Source organism: Camarhynchus parvulus, chromosome 4 (assembly GCF_901933205.1).
Source record: "Camarhynchus parvulus chromosome 4, STF_HiC, whole genome shotgun sequence".
In the NCBI taxonomy this organism is placed as follows: Eukaryota; Metazoa; Chordata; class Aves; order Passeriformes; family Thraupidae; genus Camarhynchus; species Camarhynchus parvulus.
This window is the reverse complement of record NC_044574.1, coordinates 45,923,612-45,941,764: the sequence shown is the minus strand read 5'-3', so window position 1 is coordinate 45,941,764 and position 18,153 is coordinate 45,923,612. Positions and strand designations below refer to the sequence as shown.

The following is an 18,153-nucleotide window of genomic DNA, read 5'->3' as shown; positions in this document are numbered from 1 at the left end:
TCCAGTTGAGCTTCATGGAAGCACTCAGATGCATCTTAAACTTTGAGGTGAGAGGATGTTCTTTTGTTTCTTATTTCTTGTCACTAAAAACACAAGAACACATGGAAGATCTGCAAGCGGGATATTCAAGAGCATTTAAGCAGATTTAAGAGTCCTTCACCAATCAGATACATCAGAAAATTCCAGGGAAAGTGTGCTGATGGAATGACTACACTGATGATACCTCAACTGGTCTACTCACACTACTTACATGAGCCATTCAAACACCAGCACAAAGACCAACAACTCCATGACAGACCTACAAAACTTTTAAAGCCCAAGCTGCAACACAAGCACCAGATCTCTCTCCATTATCTCTGGATGCTTAGATCAATATTCTGCACCAGGAGGGGACAAATTTTACTTCTTCACATTAGGTTTGACTCATTTTAATATTGAGATTATTCTCCAATTCTTCTACACTTAGAAGATAATTCTACAAAAAGATGAACTTCCCACTTGCCTTTGCTCTTCAATGCTTTAAAAGTTTCAAAAGGATGTGAACTCCTTCTGATATTGCTATGGTAAGATGCCAGAAATTTGACATGAGACATGAGCCAAAAATTAACTTTTCAGAAGCATTTCCAAACCATCTGGAGAAGAGGCATTTAGAGTACAAAATAATTAATATCAGCTTCAATAAAACACTAAACATACAGTAGTCTGGCCTTTCCTTTGTGTAATTAAAATTTCTGAAAGCATCAAACTACTCAGAACAGATTATGAATCATCCAAAATAATTTTATGGGGTTTTTTAACACTATGAGGTTTGGGGTTTTTTTCTTAAACACAGCAGTACTGACTTCCTTGAAATTGCTGATTAGAACTTTAAATGAACAACTGTGCATAAAAAGTTGCCTTCAGGAAAAGCCAAAATCAAACTCGTGACCTTATCCAATGTAAAACTGTATCCAAATCAAATAATGCATTCATGGCTCTTAACATGAATATCCAAAACCAATGAAAATGCAGATGGAATCCATAACCAACTCCAAGCGACAGAAAAATTCCTCCTTAACTCACACTTTGTCACAGTTGATTTATGGTTTGGAAATGAATTCCGTACCTCAGCTCTGCAACACAGCAAGCCTGGGGAAGGGAAGAAGAAGGTGAACGCAGCCCCTCGCACAGTGCTCACCTTTGAGCACACACATGATGTTCAAGGTGCATCTTATGGGATGAAATATCCTGTGACTCATCAACTCCTTATAAAATGTCAGTGAAGAGCTCCCAGAAATTCACTAATGCTGCACAAAACTTGACAATACCTCGGCAATGATTTTGACATACTTTTCTATACTTGTTCTATACTTGCAATGTACAAAATCCTGACATTGGAAAATAAATTGTTCAAAACATGCTTGCCTACATTTCGGCAGGAAATCGCTTACTTTAATAACCACAAAATAAAACTCCATTTTATTTACTATGATAATTTATGAATGCACATAAAATCTGGGCAACCTGGAAACTACCCTGTAGCCTTAGAAATAACTACTTAAGGATATTAAATATTAAGTAGGAGAGATTAATAGTTTCAGTAATCAGGTAAAATCAAAATTCCAAATTAAGAACACAGCTTGAATTATCTATTCACAAATAATCTAATGGGTTCTCCAAAGATCATTACAAAAAAAAGAATTAAATCATCTATGAAATATTTCAACTTCCAGCAACTCCTACTTTCCCCCCAAAGAAGCAACAAATAATGTTTTTAAAGGACTTAGCCCCAGAACAAAATATGAGTGTCAATAAACTTGAATGAGAACATAATTTAAATTATTTTGATGTCTTTGCACTATTTTGTCACTGAGAAAGAGAAGGAGACACACTTGGGCTCAGTTTCATTTGCTTTCTAGGTTGTAGTCTTTTCTGTGCCTAAGCACAGACACTATACCTTCTTTCTCATACTCAGTCAATCTGATCTTATCCTCTGTGTAATTTCCCAGTGCCTTTATTTCTGAAAGCAGGACTATATCAGGAAGAGAATTCATAAGAGGTTCAATTAAGAGAGAGAATCTTTTTTGCCTTGTTTCTGGGGCTCATTTTCAATGTTTTGCTCCTGTGCAATGTTTAGGACACACAGCTCTCCACATTCTGACTTCCACTTCTCTCCCATCCTAATGAAGATGGTCACATATGTGCCCAGAGTGTTGCTACAAAATAAAAAATTAGTGAGTTACTGGTTAGTTCCTTTACATCCTTCCATTTGTCTATTTTTTCTTCTAACCTATTCAATAAGTTATTTCCCTTTCCTTTGAATTTCAGCCATAACCTAGCCTACAATGCTACCATGTTTTTTAATTCCAAAACATTGGCCCTTGAACTATTGCAGTATTTATTGACCAATTAAAAACAATAAATCTCTTGCATAAATATCTGTCACTAGTAAGCCAGAAAAAAATTTCCAGAAGTTTTCATTAAGCTCCTCATTTCCTTAGAAATAACTTCCCAGAATTACTCCTTTTCCCTTAAGAATATAAAACTCCAGCAGAAGTTGAGCTGATCAACTTTCCCTCTCCTTCACTCACTGCTCAGCTATTACCTCTTTTCAAAGACTTGAAAACTTTCAAGGCAGAAGTTGTTACTCTGCTATGTAATACAGCAATTATTGCTTTCAGGCGTAATCCAGCACAATGAATGTGTCAACAGTTAAATTACCAACTCTAACGCAAAGAGGGAGAAAAATGTTTTAAATCACTTTTTACAACAGGTGATCCCATATTTTGGGACTAGAGATTACTGAGCTGAAAACTGCCACATACAAAGCATCTTTCTCAAGGATGACTCCTTAGACCAGGGCACAGCTCCATATCCAAAGAGATTGTGCTGCCCTCCTGTGGTTTGTGAAGATTTTAAGCTCCAGAAGTCACACATAGAGCTGAGAAAAACTCTGATTCCGCTCTTGAAAGACAGGTTGCACAGCTAAACATTACACTTTGAAGAAAGTAAAAAAGCCAAAGAGCTATTGCAGGGGTACCAAAGGTCTCCTGATGCCTCTGCCTGAAAGGACAGCTTAGGCTTTGCAGAGGAAACACAGAACAGCCGTGTTAAACTCACCTGTCCCTCAGTTACAATGTACAGAAAACAGCAACATAAGTGACCTATAAAAACACTGCAAAAATGGGTAAAATCCCCATAAGTTTAAATCCTTGTGTTGATTATGCCACACAGGTAAGTGGATGATGAATCCTCACACTCTGGGATATAGCAAACGGGTGACACAAAAGAGCTAAAGGACACAAGCTGTACACCCTACCATTGATGTAACTGGGATTGAAGTCTAATGACAAAACATACAGAACAATCTTCAAATAAGCAGCGAAGACATTTTACAACAAGAAATACCAGAATACTGAAGCAGATCAAATATCCCTTTTCAAGTCAAGATTGGTGCTACAGAAAATCAATTTAAATTTTACACTAACTGCAAATACTAAGATATTAGTATTTTCTGGAAAAACATTATGAAGAGTAATGTCAACAACAATTTAACATTTTATCCAATAGCATATCTAGAATATTTGGAGACAGAAAAGTGTTAACTCCTCCTAAATACTTCTAATTAATACAAATAAAATAAATATGTCATCACCCCCCTCTCTACAAAGTGACACTCTGTAGCACCATATCACTCAAGTACACCTTATTAACCATTAAAGGATATTAATTTCTATATTTCTATTCCCCAAAAATACCTGTGATGATGATTTTGAGCCATGTTCAAAAGAAAATGTCTTTGTGAATCATATTAATCATAACATGCTGGACATTGTTCCACACCATAACTGCTAGAATGGGTCAGCATTCCTTCACTCCTCAACAGTAATTTTCCACAAAAAATGACCTGCACCTACATGCTGTGGAGTGCTTAGTACAAATAACCTCTAAACTTCTGGTTTAAGAGATGAATAATGTAACTTTGGGGCTCTGTGATCCCATGAATAAGGAACACAGAAATATAAAAGGGAGAAGGAAACTAGTAAACTCTACTAGAATTATATCAGGAGTAAAAAAAGACCAAATAGTTTAAATGAAACAAAGGGCAGAGTTAATTAGCAGGCTACTTAAAATTTATTAAAGATTTCTGGTTAAGATATGAAAAATTAATTTAAGAGCCTTGTTAAAAAAATATCTGCTAGACACCTATGAGTTAATGTTTTTGGGGTTTATGCCTTTCCACATGTCTAATAACTTCAGAGACAAAAGAGAGAAAAACCTCACAGTCTAACAAATAAAACTTATTTTTCTATATAGGGCAGACCACACTCTAATTCCACACAGGTAAAGTCAGCTTAGGCCACTGACTGTCAAGTGCAGACATTTTGTCAAAGTTAATTGTGGATTCATCAAGAACATGCTTCAACCATCAGAACCAAGACAACTGTGAATTTAAAAAAACAAATCATTATGAATTGTCGTCAGTGCTCAAGCCATAAATCTGTAAAACATTCCAAGTGCCAAACTGCAGTATTTAATTTTAATTCTTTAGTATGTTCAAACAAACACAAACCACAACAGGACTAAAAAAGCCTACACTAAAGTTTATGTACAGTACTCTACAAAACAAAGCTCTCCAAAGCCTAATAAATACCCAATCAACAAGGACTCGTGAACTGTAAAAATCATACCTCCAGCAATTAGACCTCATAAAACCTGAACTTTCTTGTAGGAGATATTCAATATGAAGCATTAAAGCTTCAGTAATTCTCTGAGGGCTTACACTTACTCCACAGAGCAAGGCACTGAAACAAAGGTGACACCTTCCATCCAGTATGACTGTCAGCCACATGAAAGACTATCAATCACCCATCACAACAGGATTTTACAGAGCAGGCCAAACATCAAGGAGAATGTGTCCTCAACTGAATCAAAATGCAGCTGTTAGAACTTGGTATCATTCTTTCTAGTATGATTTTTAATAAGATACACTAGCAAGTGTTATTTTTTCCTTGCAGATTTTGAATATTTCAGAGGCTGTAGGCTTGTCATCTAGATCAAAACATCACTTAAGAAAATGCAACAGACTTCAAGCAAACATAAATATACTGAACTTGTATTGCTTATAATGCATATGCATTGATTTCTTGAGGCATAGAAATCAGCTATGTTTTCAAAGAGTATACATTTTAGTAAATCATTGTGCCTAAAAATCATTACTACATACTAATTTAACATGTAGTAGCTTTGCCTCCTGTCTCCAAATAGGCATTATAAAAATATAAAATAATTAATTCCCTTCCATGGTTTTGCTTGGTAACCCAAGACAATCACAAAAGAAAAAGGGAGGAAGAGTACAGTAACGGTAGGAACAGTGTACATTGTCATCCATGAGTTATCTGGTTTGGTGACAAGCCTAAGTTATTATTTCCAGTTAAACTTGAAGAATTTTTTGTCTAAAAATTAGTAATTGCATACAAACTTTCCATGAAAATTGTCCACGGGCCAACTACACAATGTTATATCCCTGAACAGTCAAAGGATCCTAAGGAGTCACATACAAAATACAGAGTTTTGCAAGGATACTCTTTTTAAGGCAAGCCAGTAAAAGAAGATATACCAGTATTGCCAATATTACAAAAATGAGCATTTTTGCTTTCTCTTTGTTACTGAAAATTATTTACTTCTCAAGTATGTATCAAGAATGTGAAGCAACCTAGCTGTATTGCCATGACAGGATTTCCAAATCTTGAACTGCAAAATATAATGCACACACAAATGTGATTTAAACTCATTTAAATGAGTGCAGCAAAACTGCAACTTAAAGGGGAGTTAATGAGAAGCAGCTTCAGTTGAATTTCCCTTGGATTGCTACACCCATGTGGCTTGCAGGCAAAGAGCTCTCTGATATGGAAAGATCAGCTGAAGAAGAAGGATGAGTTCCTGCTTCAGGATGCCTGAGTCACTGAAATAGGCTAAAACACTATTAAAAAAAAACTTCAAAGTCTTTCAAAGAGTTCTGACAGGCTTGAAAGTGAAATAGAGAACTTTAAAGTGTTTCTTTAAACTCTTTTTGTTTTACAGAATAAATGACTGTCTGGATTTAATTTTAAAAATACAGTTGCTTTTAACTTTCAAAATAAAATACACAATTTGCATATCTTGATTAGCAAAAGTTTTCATAAAATGTCAGATCCCCTAAATCATCTATGATTTTAAGCATAATGTATTCTCAACTCAGAAAGCATTTTTCAAGTCAAAATATTCAAAAGATAATATGAATATAAAAAGCAGAACAAAATAAGAGTGACCTAGTCACACAAAAAAATCCCAGAAACAACCTGGATATACTGAATCAATTTTGACCGTTTCAAATCAAATAGATCTGCATCTAATACACCATTTATTCCAGTTATAATATTATTCAGTTCTATGAGCAATTACAAACAACTTCAGCATGGACAGAAACTCAGACTTTCATATTGGTTAGAAGACAATTACATCATTAAGTGCTGTTCCTTTAACTAAAACTAATTTTGTTTATGATAGGGTTAGAAAATTTTCAAAATTTTCTTTTCTCTGTTGAGAGGCCACTACAATAAAGTATCCTTTACTTAATAACAGTTCTGGAAGCTGAAGCTAATACTGATCCTTCAAGATTGTTGTTTGAGAGACTGTTTATCAAAGCATCAGTTAATTCCACAGAACTGGAACACCATGCTGTGTGTTACTGTTCTAGCCTGTGTTATTCAAAGGTACTTAAATTTCAAAGATGTTTCTAAACTACAAATGTAAACATTGTTTTACTCTGTAAGTAAATACCATCTCACGCATACTGTTACTGCAATGATGGTTCATTTCAAATGAAATACCACAAATAAAGCACTTCTTTTAGGTTCTTTTACTTCCTGCTTAACAAGTATTTCAACTCATGAGAAAAGTAATAAGGCTTTGTAAGACTGTAGGTCAGTTACCTCTCATTCTGAATTGCACAGCTGGATAAGAAAAGTTAATTAATAAAAAGCTGTTTTAAAGAAAAAAATCCTGCTTTAAAAAAAAATCTTTTGTTTGTTTCACAGTGAACACAATGTTTGATGAAAAAATGTAGCAGTACCAAAGGCTACTATCTCCATATATCCTCAAAGTAATAAAACAGCAAATAACAAGGGTTATCACCATCCAGCCCCACATTCACACACTTTCCCCTTCCCTTTAATGTGCTTTGGATTAGCCTAAAGGAAGCACCTCTAATCATATCCAGCCAAACTGATCTAAATACTCACAAAGCCTTTGCAGTAAGTAGGAAATGAACCTGAAAACAATGAATCCATTCACACACATAGGATCAGGAACACAAACAAAAACTCCATGACTGACTGAAGTTCCAAAAAGGAATGAAACCCCCTTTAAAATGCTACCTAATAAAGCCACAGAGAAGATGTTGCATTTCTTTGTTGGTCACAAATTATATTTAATCTCCTCTTTCCCAAACCTCACATATCATCAGCAGTTGCACAGTATGTCCATTCAACAGCCTTATTTCAACAGACCCCTCTTCCCAAAATTTTCAGCTTCTGCCTTCCTAGGGAGAAAATGAAAACATTTCCTTTGATGACATACATCAGCAGTACAGGGAAATAATCACATGATGTATCTGATTTTCCTTCTGTCTCACATTGTGACCACCCACACTTTTATATACACTTTTCTTCTGACCTGCCACCCTCTTTTTACCATCTGTACATACTGACAACTATAGTAACTTTATTCCTACGGAAGGTATCTACGGATGCCTTTGCTTCCATGGAAAACTCAACCAAGCACTGAGTTTCGTTAGGATTTTTGGGTTGTTTCAAGTGCTGACTGAAATCAAGGCCAATATTTTGTTCCCAGTTTGCTCATGAACTGCTGATGATCTGAGGGAAGTTATGTCACCATGTGTCACAAACAGATTGAATTTTAATACAGATTGAAATTGCTTATCTGTCTTAGTTCTGAAACATACTGAAAACTGGCACATTTTCTTATGAAACAGTTAAGTTGCTCCACCAGAAGAAGACCCTAAATGCACACATAGACATAGAAACTCTCACCTTCCCCAGGACTGACAGCAGATGGAAGACTGGTCCAGTCTAGGGTCCAGCTGGGGCATGGATGAGGAGAAAACTTTGCTTCAATTCCATTTTCCTACATGAAAGAAGGAGAAAAATAAGTTAAGACCATTTACCCACTTAAGATGGTATCAAAATTCTCACTAAATTTAACGGCACCAGATCAAACTGCAACACTGTCAGTTAAGTGAAACTGAACAGGCAGATGACTCTACATTATACAACATTCAAATGATGCACTTCCCTCACTCTCACAAAAAATCTCTCCTAAATTTTTTTAGGAAATGCTGTCAGCTTCTATGCAAAAAAATACTGAATTATGGAATATGATGGACAGCTTTCTTTAACAAAACTCATTAGGATTCCCAGATGTTCAAAAAAACCCAAGCCAATCGAAAAGGTTGGATAATGAAGCCAAACATAAAAGCAACAGTTTTTTGTCATTCTTTATGTAAATATCTTTTAAAAGAGAAATACAATATTGCGATTCAAACAAGAAGTTACTTTGATTATTCAGAATTATTGATAGGGCTCCAGCAGTCCTATCTTTGCCCAATTCCTGAATGAATCAAATATTAGAAAAGTAGAATCACTTCTAAGTCAATGCATATCAGATTTAAGACAAACAAAGGGTATTAAACTGCTCAAGGCTGTCAAAATTAGCTTGTACAATTCTAATAAATTCTACCTACTCCAATCAAACAAGCGTGGCTATAAAAATAACTCATTAAAAAGCTTAAATTACCATTAACTTAGTCATGGTTGGCCTTGGACCACCTATAAAATGACTGTCTTCATGATCCTCTTCTAACTCATCAGGAACTGAAGCAGAGTCTTGTAGCTGCTCCTCAGGAGCAGACACCAACTCTGGAAGCTGGAGAAGCTCCATGTTGCATTTGCCAGCAGCTTTCTTTACCCCAGGTACTTCTTGAACTCTTCGATACCAACTGGATATCAGTGGTAAGTTTACCAGATTTTTGCCTTGTTTCTTGCTGGAAACCTAAAATAATAAAATGAGAAAGTGGCTACTGTAAATTTCTTACTACAAGCGACCGAAAGGCACAAACTAGAGGAGTAAACTCAGCTCCATGCTGAGCACAAGCACTCATAGCATGACGACAATACAAAAAAAAGCTGGTTCAGAGCTCTAGTTGGAATTGCCAGTTGTCCATTTAGACTTTACCTGCAATTCCCATTTGTTTAATAGGATGAAAAGGGTTACATGACCAACTTTAATAATAATTTCAGCCAGTAACAGGAAAACTCCATATAAATAATACACTTAAATATGTGCTATTTCCTAACATAGGAACAATTAGTTTTGGTTGGTCGTTAGACAAAAACTCCAATGCAGTAATTTGCAATGAATACTGAACACCAAACATGACACTATGGTACCTGAATGGTCTTTCCAACTAGTACCCCTTAAAAGCTCATCCACCAACAGCTGTTTTGCTGGGAACTACAAGCCTGAAGTTCCTTAGACTATGTGGTAACAGGCATACATTACCCCTGGTCTATATTCAAGTCTTTGCACTACATCTGCGGATTTTTTTTAATTAGTACTGAGTATTTTTTTTTTAATCATGCATTATTTTTTAGAATCTTAAGTTCATATTTTTATACAATAATGGTAACTAGTATATTTATTTTCTGAAATAAGTGTATGTGATTATGAGTTAATGTGGCCTCCAATAGAAACTAGCATTTTAAGTGTAAAAAATGAAATAAAAACATTTCCTAAGTAAGAATATGTTGCACATATTTTAAAAAAATATATCCAAATCACTTTTTAAGATGAAGTCCAGCTACTTTTAAAAAGGATGCATTTGATGAAATTAAATAACTTTTGTTTCGATTCTGAAATGTTCTAGAACAATGGAGATAATCCTCTCACAAGAGAGGTTGTGAAGTTTCCTTAGAGACACTCAAAATATAACTGGACATGATCCTGGGCAACTGGCTCTAGCTGACCCCGCTCTGAGCAGGGTACTTCGACAAGATGAGCTCCAGATGTGACTTCCAACCTCAATTATTCCAACTTCAACTATTCTGTGATGCTGTACCTGCTTTAAACAGAAAATTAAAAAAACAATTAGAGGAACAGGCAGAAAAGGCCACGCAAAACCAACATTCTTCCCCACAGCTGTCCGAAGAATGGAAATAGAAATCAGTAAAGAAAACTTGAAATTACACTACATTTCCAACAGCTCTCCTGCATGCTGTGTTTATAATATGCTTAGGGTAATCACAAGTAATTAGCAATAGCTAAAGGAGCAAAAGAATGAACTGTGCAACTTTAGTATCTAATTTAATAACCTAATAGCAACACGGGCAAAACCACATTAATTCAGTTAAGGAAGAAGTCTTTTGGAAAGCAATTCTAAGAGGCACTGTTACACTTGTTATCAAGTGTTCTAAATTGTATTTTAAAAAGTGAATAGTGTTTCTTCCCAAATGAGGATCTGAGCTTTTGTTATACTTCTATTAATTTTCAACAGTTACAACTAATAGAAGGCATAACAAAGGTAACCTCAGAATGATAACAGCATTGAAATGAGGTAATGAAAAACAACCCTTCAGCTTCATTATCTTACTTTGGTAATTATAATTACAATCAGCTAGTCAGGTCTCCTCATATTTATAGGATGATATTTTCCAGACACATACTCACTTAAGACTTCATTAGTATTCACACCCTTAATTCAAAGTGGAACTGCAACTACAGTGATTTTTTTAAACACAATCCAGGAAGTCCAGCTATACAAGTGACAAATAACACTTGAATACAGAATTGAACTCGGGGACTTCCATCAACAACAGCAGTTTCAACTCACAGCCTGCAAGAACCTTTCAGATGCAAGTTTTTCAATTTTGATGACAACTGTAGGCATCAAGGTATAGTTGCTTAGAAAATAATCATTCACCAGAGAACAGAAATAAATAAACATAGTCCCAGAGCTCTTGTAAATTAGGTAAAAATGAAACTGAAAGCCAGGTTTTCAGGCTAATACTTGGTGTGAGCTAACACAAGTGTACAGTAAAATACCTAGCTCATGAGCAGAACACCAGGGCTCAAGGGTAACATATAAAAAGTCAATAAATACAAAATTCTTGGCTGCTCACAGTACAACCACAGAATGATTCCAACTACGTTGCTGAAATCAATTAAGCGCCTGATGCAAAAATCTTCTCATGCCTAGCACCAGTAAATTGAATATTACTTTAAAAAGTTATGCTCTTATTTAAAAAGGTCTTGGAAAAACAAAGGCTGAAATACATTAAAGTTTTTTAAATAGTAAGAAAGCATTTTGTCTTAATACTTTTGTTTAGTGTCAACCATACAGAAGTTGCTGTTCACCTCCAATTATGTGATTTACAAAACAAACAAAGCAGATGTGAATTAAGAAGCATTTCTGTAAAATAAGTCATCCTCTCAATTCAAAGGCAGCATATTGCTATCATCATACAGAAATCCATTGAGGATGATGATAATGGTTAAAGAAGTTATAAAGTGGACATTTGTCACATTATTAATATTTCATAGTCATTATCTTTATTTTCGAGACTGTTATCCTCAATCTGACTAACATAATCTTCTCCAGGAATTCTATTTGTTTTCAAACACCATAAGGGAAATTTGGCAAATCAACTTGCAAAATCAAAATGCAAATGTTCCTGGAATAGACACCAGCTTAGCCATAAATCTCATAGAGTAACTGCAAGAACAGAACTGTAGGAGGCAAACTCACTGTATCATTTTAATATGATGGGAAATAAAGACACAGTTGTAATTTCCTTAAATCTCTCCTATGCATCTATCCCAATAAAACTAAATACACAGATTGTGCTGAGCAAGACTCTTGCACAGTCTTGCCACAGAAGTTTTTTCCCACTGTAGAACTAGTTTTTAAATTAAGCTCAAGTCACCTGCACTAATATTTTTAAATTATTATTTTCTGGGCAAATTGGTGCCAAAATATTTCAGTATAATATTTTAACAGTTAACAGAGTTTACTAACCATTGATATGCTTTGTATCTAGAAGTAACTTTAGTGACCTCACCAATCCCTGGTTTTTGTATTTGTACAAAAACGAGACAAATTTTTGATTTCGGCTTAAGTTCCCTTTGGAAACACCACAGTATGTTCAAATTAACATATTTTACAACTTTCAGGTTCTTAAAAAACGTGTATGTACACTAAATGATATTTGCAGAATTTGTCAGCTTACCAAGAACTGATGAATGCATGGTAAAAGCACTAGATCTGCCACAGTAAAATAAAGCCCTTCTGCAAAAACGTGGTCCAAGAGAGGAAGGTCAGAGGTTTTTGTTCTCCTGATGTTAGGGGCCTCTCTGTTTGCATCTGGTGCTTCCTGGGCAAGTAGTTTGGAGAAAGCTACACTCAGTTCCAAACTTGAGGGTGGATGTTCATGGACTTCTGGTTTTAATTCCCCTGTTGCTTCTTCACCAAGCACAGGCACTGCAGCCTTGGCACCTGCCTTCTGTTGTTGAAGTTTCTGCCTTCGAATTTTGTCATCATTATGTACTCGGACAGGTTCTCCAAGCTTCCTTTCCAGCAGTAAAATGTCAGGAGGAATAGCCTGGCAGTGCTCAGAAGAGGCTGTCAAAAATCTTTCAACAGCCAGAGGTATGCTGATCTCACAGAGCCTGGTCCACTGGCTAACCTGTCAAATACATTTACTTAATTAATGTCTCTACAGAAAGAGAAACAAAATCCAGAGCAACTTTTGGTTACTTTAGTTACTCTATCACTCCAAGCGAAGGAATTCCAGCTTTAAATACATTCTTTGTTAATCTTAGAAACTCAGATATTTCTGTATTACAACAGCAGAGTTAGGAAGCCAAATCTTATATATATAACAGAATGGTTATCCAGTACAGCATATTTTTATTTCCTTATTATTGACATAAAATTAGGGTGGCTGTGTCACTCATAAGAAACAAAGCTGTGGCATGGTGATCAATGGCAACCATGGAAACAGCAATCATGCCAGGGTGGAGTTCTGCCTCCTGAGAGGAGTGAGGAAGGCAAGGCTAGATGGACGAGCTGCCAGATGAGCAAACTGCTGTGTGATAAATGGACTGACATCTCAGCTCAAAGGGCAGTGCTGGTTAACAGCTCACACTCTATCTGAAGGCCAGTCAGCAGTGGAAATCTTTAAGGGTCTATGCTGAGGCCTATCCCATTTCATCATCTTTACCTGGAGGGGGGAGATGGAATACACTCCCATCAAGGATGACAGGGAATTGAGAAGAGCAGACAACAAATTCCCCACAAACTCCAAGGCAGAGCTGCTATTCACATGAGCCTGCACAGACTAGAGAATGAACTGAGAGGAACTGATGTGAAACTCAGAATATCCCACACCTAGGAGGGACTTATCCCCTGGAATGGTACAGGCTAGGGACTGACCACCTGGCCAGGTAGCCACTCTGCTGAAAAGACACTGGACAACCTAGTGAGGATAAGCTAAACACAAAAGCCACCTTGACAGTGAAGGCTAACAATATATCCTGCTCTTGAAATCAAAATCAGCAAGAAATTAGGTATTTCTTAGTTTACTTCAAACTTCATAACTCATTTATACTGCTAGACATGAAACAAAGATCTGACCTACTTTTTAACATTAAGGTTCTTTTTGTGCTGCTAAAAAGTAGTATCTTCAAAATAATTATTTTTCATCTTTGTGACAAAATACAGGTACTTCTCCATAGAGAAAATTGCATTTTCTAAGCAAATTAATATTTTACTAAAAGAACTTACTTGACATCAATATTAAGAGTCTACTTCAGAGCATTTAATGTTTATTAAAAAACCAATCAATGTATCTAAGAGAGAGACACACTCACTTCAGCACAGGCTTTTAAGCAGGTCTTCTTAAAGCCCAAGAGTTCCAAAACCTCCTTTTTAGATGGATCTGCCTCGAATGTTTTCTGTATTATATGTCTTAAGACCACAGAAAGCCCAGCTCGGCAGAATTTGTCGTCTTTCACGACAACAGCAGGCAAACTGCAGCTCTGCACAACCACTGGAAGCTGACACCTGGAGATTAAGTGGACCTCAAGGTCGCCAGCGAGGTTTTTTGCCACACATTGATCGCCCACATCTTCGCCAGTCGGCACTAAGAAAACTTTAAATAATTTGCAGTCACAGTAGGAGAGCAAAAACAGTGAGATAGATGTATGAAGAGGAAAGATACTATCTCTGTACTGATGAGAAAAAGCCAAATATAAATGTTCTTCAGCGACATTATCTTTCATCTTCTTCCTGAGATTAAGTTCCTGAAATAGAAATCAGAGTATGACATCCATAAAAGAATACAGAATTATAAAAAAATTAAAAACAAATTTAAATCACTAGTTCTTCCACAATCTGCTACAACTGACTTTAACATAAGACACTACTAAAGACATCCTGCCTAAATAATTGGCAGGCCCTTTTCTGAGAGAAAAGAATGATTTCACATCTACACCGTCTCTTAACATACAAGATCATGGATTGGAAAATGATCCCTGTAAATCTGGGTTTTTTTTTTTACATTTTAGCATATTTCTGACACCAACTAAAACCTAAAGAAAATGTTTCATTTTCAATTTTTAAGTGCACAAACATTTTAGAGCAAGGCTTTGTTTTTTTATATTAAAATCTCCCACAATATTAACCATGCATTATTTAAAAAACAAGTTCCTAAGCACATATCTAAAACAGCCAGTTCCCTAATATAAACATCTTTCTTTTTGTAACTGCTAAAAGTCATTTATAGCAGGTGTTTAGGCCATGGGAAATAATATTGGTTTCTGTATTAAGAATTAATCTAGAGTTGGGTGAGATAATAACTGAAGGACTCATAAACAAGTTCATCTCATGATACTACATGAACACCTCAAACACACAACTACTTTAAACCAGTCCAATTCAACAGTAGCAGAGCTGAAATATCTTCTCAGTATATTAAAAACTCAAATTAATTTTCCTTACAGTGGGTTGAAAGCTACATTTTTCCTACTACAGTATTCCATAGGAGTTTAACATAAGGCACTGATGCAGTAATTTTTCTGCTCCATCACTCAGCAGAATTGCCCATTACCTGAGAGATGACAGGTGGTACTGAAAAGCCACAGACACTAGATGGCCCTCTTAGCACAGCTCGAGCACAGTGAGGAAGAGAAATTTAAATGTTGCTGAGAGGCCAGAATAGGGTTTTATATACATATATATAAAGCAGGAGTGACACTGGAACAGCATCACTCTTTCACATTACTGTCTAGATTAATAAAGTCTGCACAATTACAATTGCTTGCATTTTTACAAATGCAAGTATTTTAAAATAAAGTTTTAATTTGATACACCTTGATTATTATTTTTTTCCATGTAGATATGTACATCACACTTACTACTTTATATTACCTACACAGGACCAAAACAAATTGCCCAAAAAGGGAGTGGAAGAATAAAATCAAGTCCACCTGACATTAAGAATACTAATGTCTGTTACAGTGACACATTTTTAAACCATTAAATGACAAGAACAGTGGCTCTGCTACGAGTACTGTTGCTTTTCTTTAATTAATACACTGCCACACAAAGAACAGGACAGTACACAATGCCATACCTACTTTACCACAAGATATTTTATTTGGGTAAATCTTGACACCATGGAAGTTGAGACAGATTCTATATAAGTACACCTCTGTGGTAGAAATCATCCAGTGAAGGCACTGCCAGAGAGGTAAATCAAGAAGAGTTACTGCTACCACAGTCACACCCATAGCTTGTAGCATTTAAACTCCTATTCTTGACTACAGTATCTCTTCCAATACTAAAAAGTACTCTAATATGCATTTGGGTTAATATTTTTGTTCTCCATGCGAACTCAAAGAGCTCACAGGTCCATCTTTTGCTGGGCATGCAAACGACTCAGACATACACATTCACTCCTCACTCAATTTTTTCTTCTACTTGATGTTCCTGGACTCTATCAGCTATTTTGGTCATTTTCATGCTATGCAAAAGTCCTAAATATTTTGGTGAACTCTGACAAGGTTTCTATTTCCAAAGTATATTATCCTATAGTTTCCAGCTATTAATCACCCAATCTTACCATTTATTTTTAAAAACTTCTTACAAGTAATTTTAACAAACTGGGCTTCTATATTGACTGCAGTTTAATACACAGGTCATTTGAATATCAACACACTCAGTCTGGATTTATTTGAATTGTTAGTTATTGCAAACATTTCCAGGTCCCTCCACCACACCAGTGAACTGACCATCTCACAGACTTTCCTCTCAAAGACCCTTGCAAGGTGGAAGTTTCCTGTGTTCCTGTTACACATGGAAAAAGCAAAAGCACAAAGACAATTCATAGTTCAGTGTCACACTGGAAGTCTGTCCTAGGGCAAGCCAAAAATTTGGACATTTTTCTTTAAGGGCTTTGTTGTTTGTTTGGCTGTGAGATTTTGGGGTTTTTAAGGTCAGTCTACAACAATAAAAATTACAGTGAGGCTAATTTTATTCTCAAATCTCTCACGGAAGAGAAACTAAAATAATCTGTCCAGGAGTTCTGTCTGTAAGCGACAAGTGTTTTCTCATTGTTTCCTGTGAGAAAAAAGGCCTTCTTGAACCATCACTTCAACTGAGCTGTATACCCTTACACTGCCATACACAACCCCTCTCCCATATTTTACTTCCAAGAATTCCTCCCAACATTTTGTCTCTAAGCACTGACATTATAAAGCCACTTCCTATATTTTTTGTTTCCAATACTGGTGCTTTTCTGCACTGGTTGGGCTCTGCACAGTCTATATCCCTTGTGGATTTATGCACAGATTTTCAATTCAAAGACTTAACAGTCTACCTGGTTGCCCATTCTCACTTAAGTCTCTCCCAAAACTACTACCCATCCATTAAATGTGTTTACTAATTCCATGGCAGCTTACTGAGACAAAAGCAGATGCAAACATACATAATAAAATGAAATGTGCAATACAGAACTAACCAAACCTAGTAAGACATTGCACTATTTGCTCACAGTATTTTTCCCAGCACTTTTTTCTCTAATTAGACCATAAATTCTGTGAGAAGAGATAGATTTTTATTTTATTGGCCGTATTTACAGTAGACACTGTTTGAAAGAGGGAAAATGAAAAGCAATGATCAATACAGGATTTACACCAAAACCTAAAAGACAAAGATAAATAATGTTGCCTACCTTTGGTATAAAAGACACCTACTTAAAAATTATAAATATTATGTAAGTGTAACTTTCACTAGCAGCACTGTTTTTTGACCATTTTCTTTTCCCTTTCAACATGCACTAAACAACAGTTAAATAAGCTTCACTCAGCTGCCCTGTTAACAACGTAATAAAGAAAAACACTGCTTTAAATACAAGTGTTTCCCATAAAAAATTAAAGCAAATAAATAACTACAGAAACATCCTCTTCCTTTTAGTCCCTGAAAAAGATCCTATTCATTTGTTGATTACTACACAGTAAAACGGAACTTTTGTTAAGCAGGCGAGTTAGCATTTGAGAAATGTTTCATATAATGCTACTTAAAAACGCGGCAAGTATTTGACTTAGTGCAAAGCATTATTTGTGCTTTAAGGCACCTAACGGGAGAGGCTGGAGTTATATTTCTATCCAAGACAATCCATTTACTGGATGCGTCAGGGCCACCCCTGCACAGAAGGGCGACACACAGAAGCGCTTCAGACCCCAGCTTCAGGCAGTTCTAGGAACGAAGTGAAAGTTGTGGACGGCTCTGGAGAGCCAAACGCGGGCAGGACACGGGGGACAGAGCCGCGACTCCGCGGGACGGCTCCACACGCCTGAGCCCGGCTGAGAGCGACACCACCGAACCAGGGCTCCCTCGCAGCCCCGCTCCCTAAAGGCTCTGCTCCCAGCTGCTCTCGGTGCCCAGGCAGCGCTGCCAAACCAGCCCCGGGACCTAGCCGCCACCACCTCCCCTCAATCAGGCCCTTTCTCCCGCTCCTTTTCCTTACCCCGGGCCGGCCGCTTCCGCCCCGGCTCCGC

General features: G+C 36.5%; 1 protein-coding gene across 3 annotated transcripts in view; it reads right to left on the bottom strand.

The window, feature by feature from the left end:
• The window catches only part of GSTCD (glutathione S-transferase C-terminal domain containing), a 45,578-nt gene extending 27,425 nt beyond the window's left edge, over window positions 1-18,153 (bottom strand). The window contains exons 1-6 of one of the 3 annotated variants that reach the window (XM_030947136.1): window positions 18,123-18,153; window positions 15,729-15,834; window positions 13,966-14,397; window positions 12,324-12,779; window positions 8,836-9,090; window positions 8,073-8,166 (exon numbers count right to left, since the gene is read on the bottom strand). In XM_030947136.1, the coding sequence (XP_030802996.1) occupies window positions 8,073-8,166; window positions 8,836-9,090; window positions 12,324-12,779; window positions 13,966-14,376 (1,216 nt within the window). In that variant the 5' untranslated portion in view covers window positions 14,377-14,397; window positions 15,729-15,834; window positions 18,123-18,153. The remainder of the gene's footprint in view (window positions 1-8,072; window positions 8,167-8,835; window positions 9,091-12,323; window positions 12,780-13,965; window positions 14,398-15,728; window positions 15,835-18,122) is intronic. The other 2 variants (XM_030947135.1, XM_030947137.1) reach the window with 2 other exon arrangements.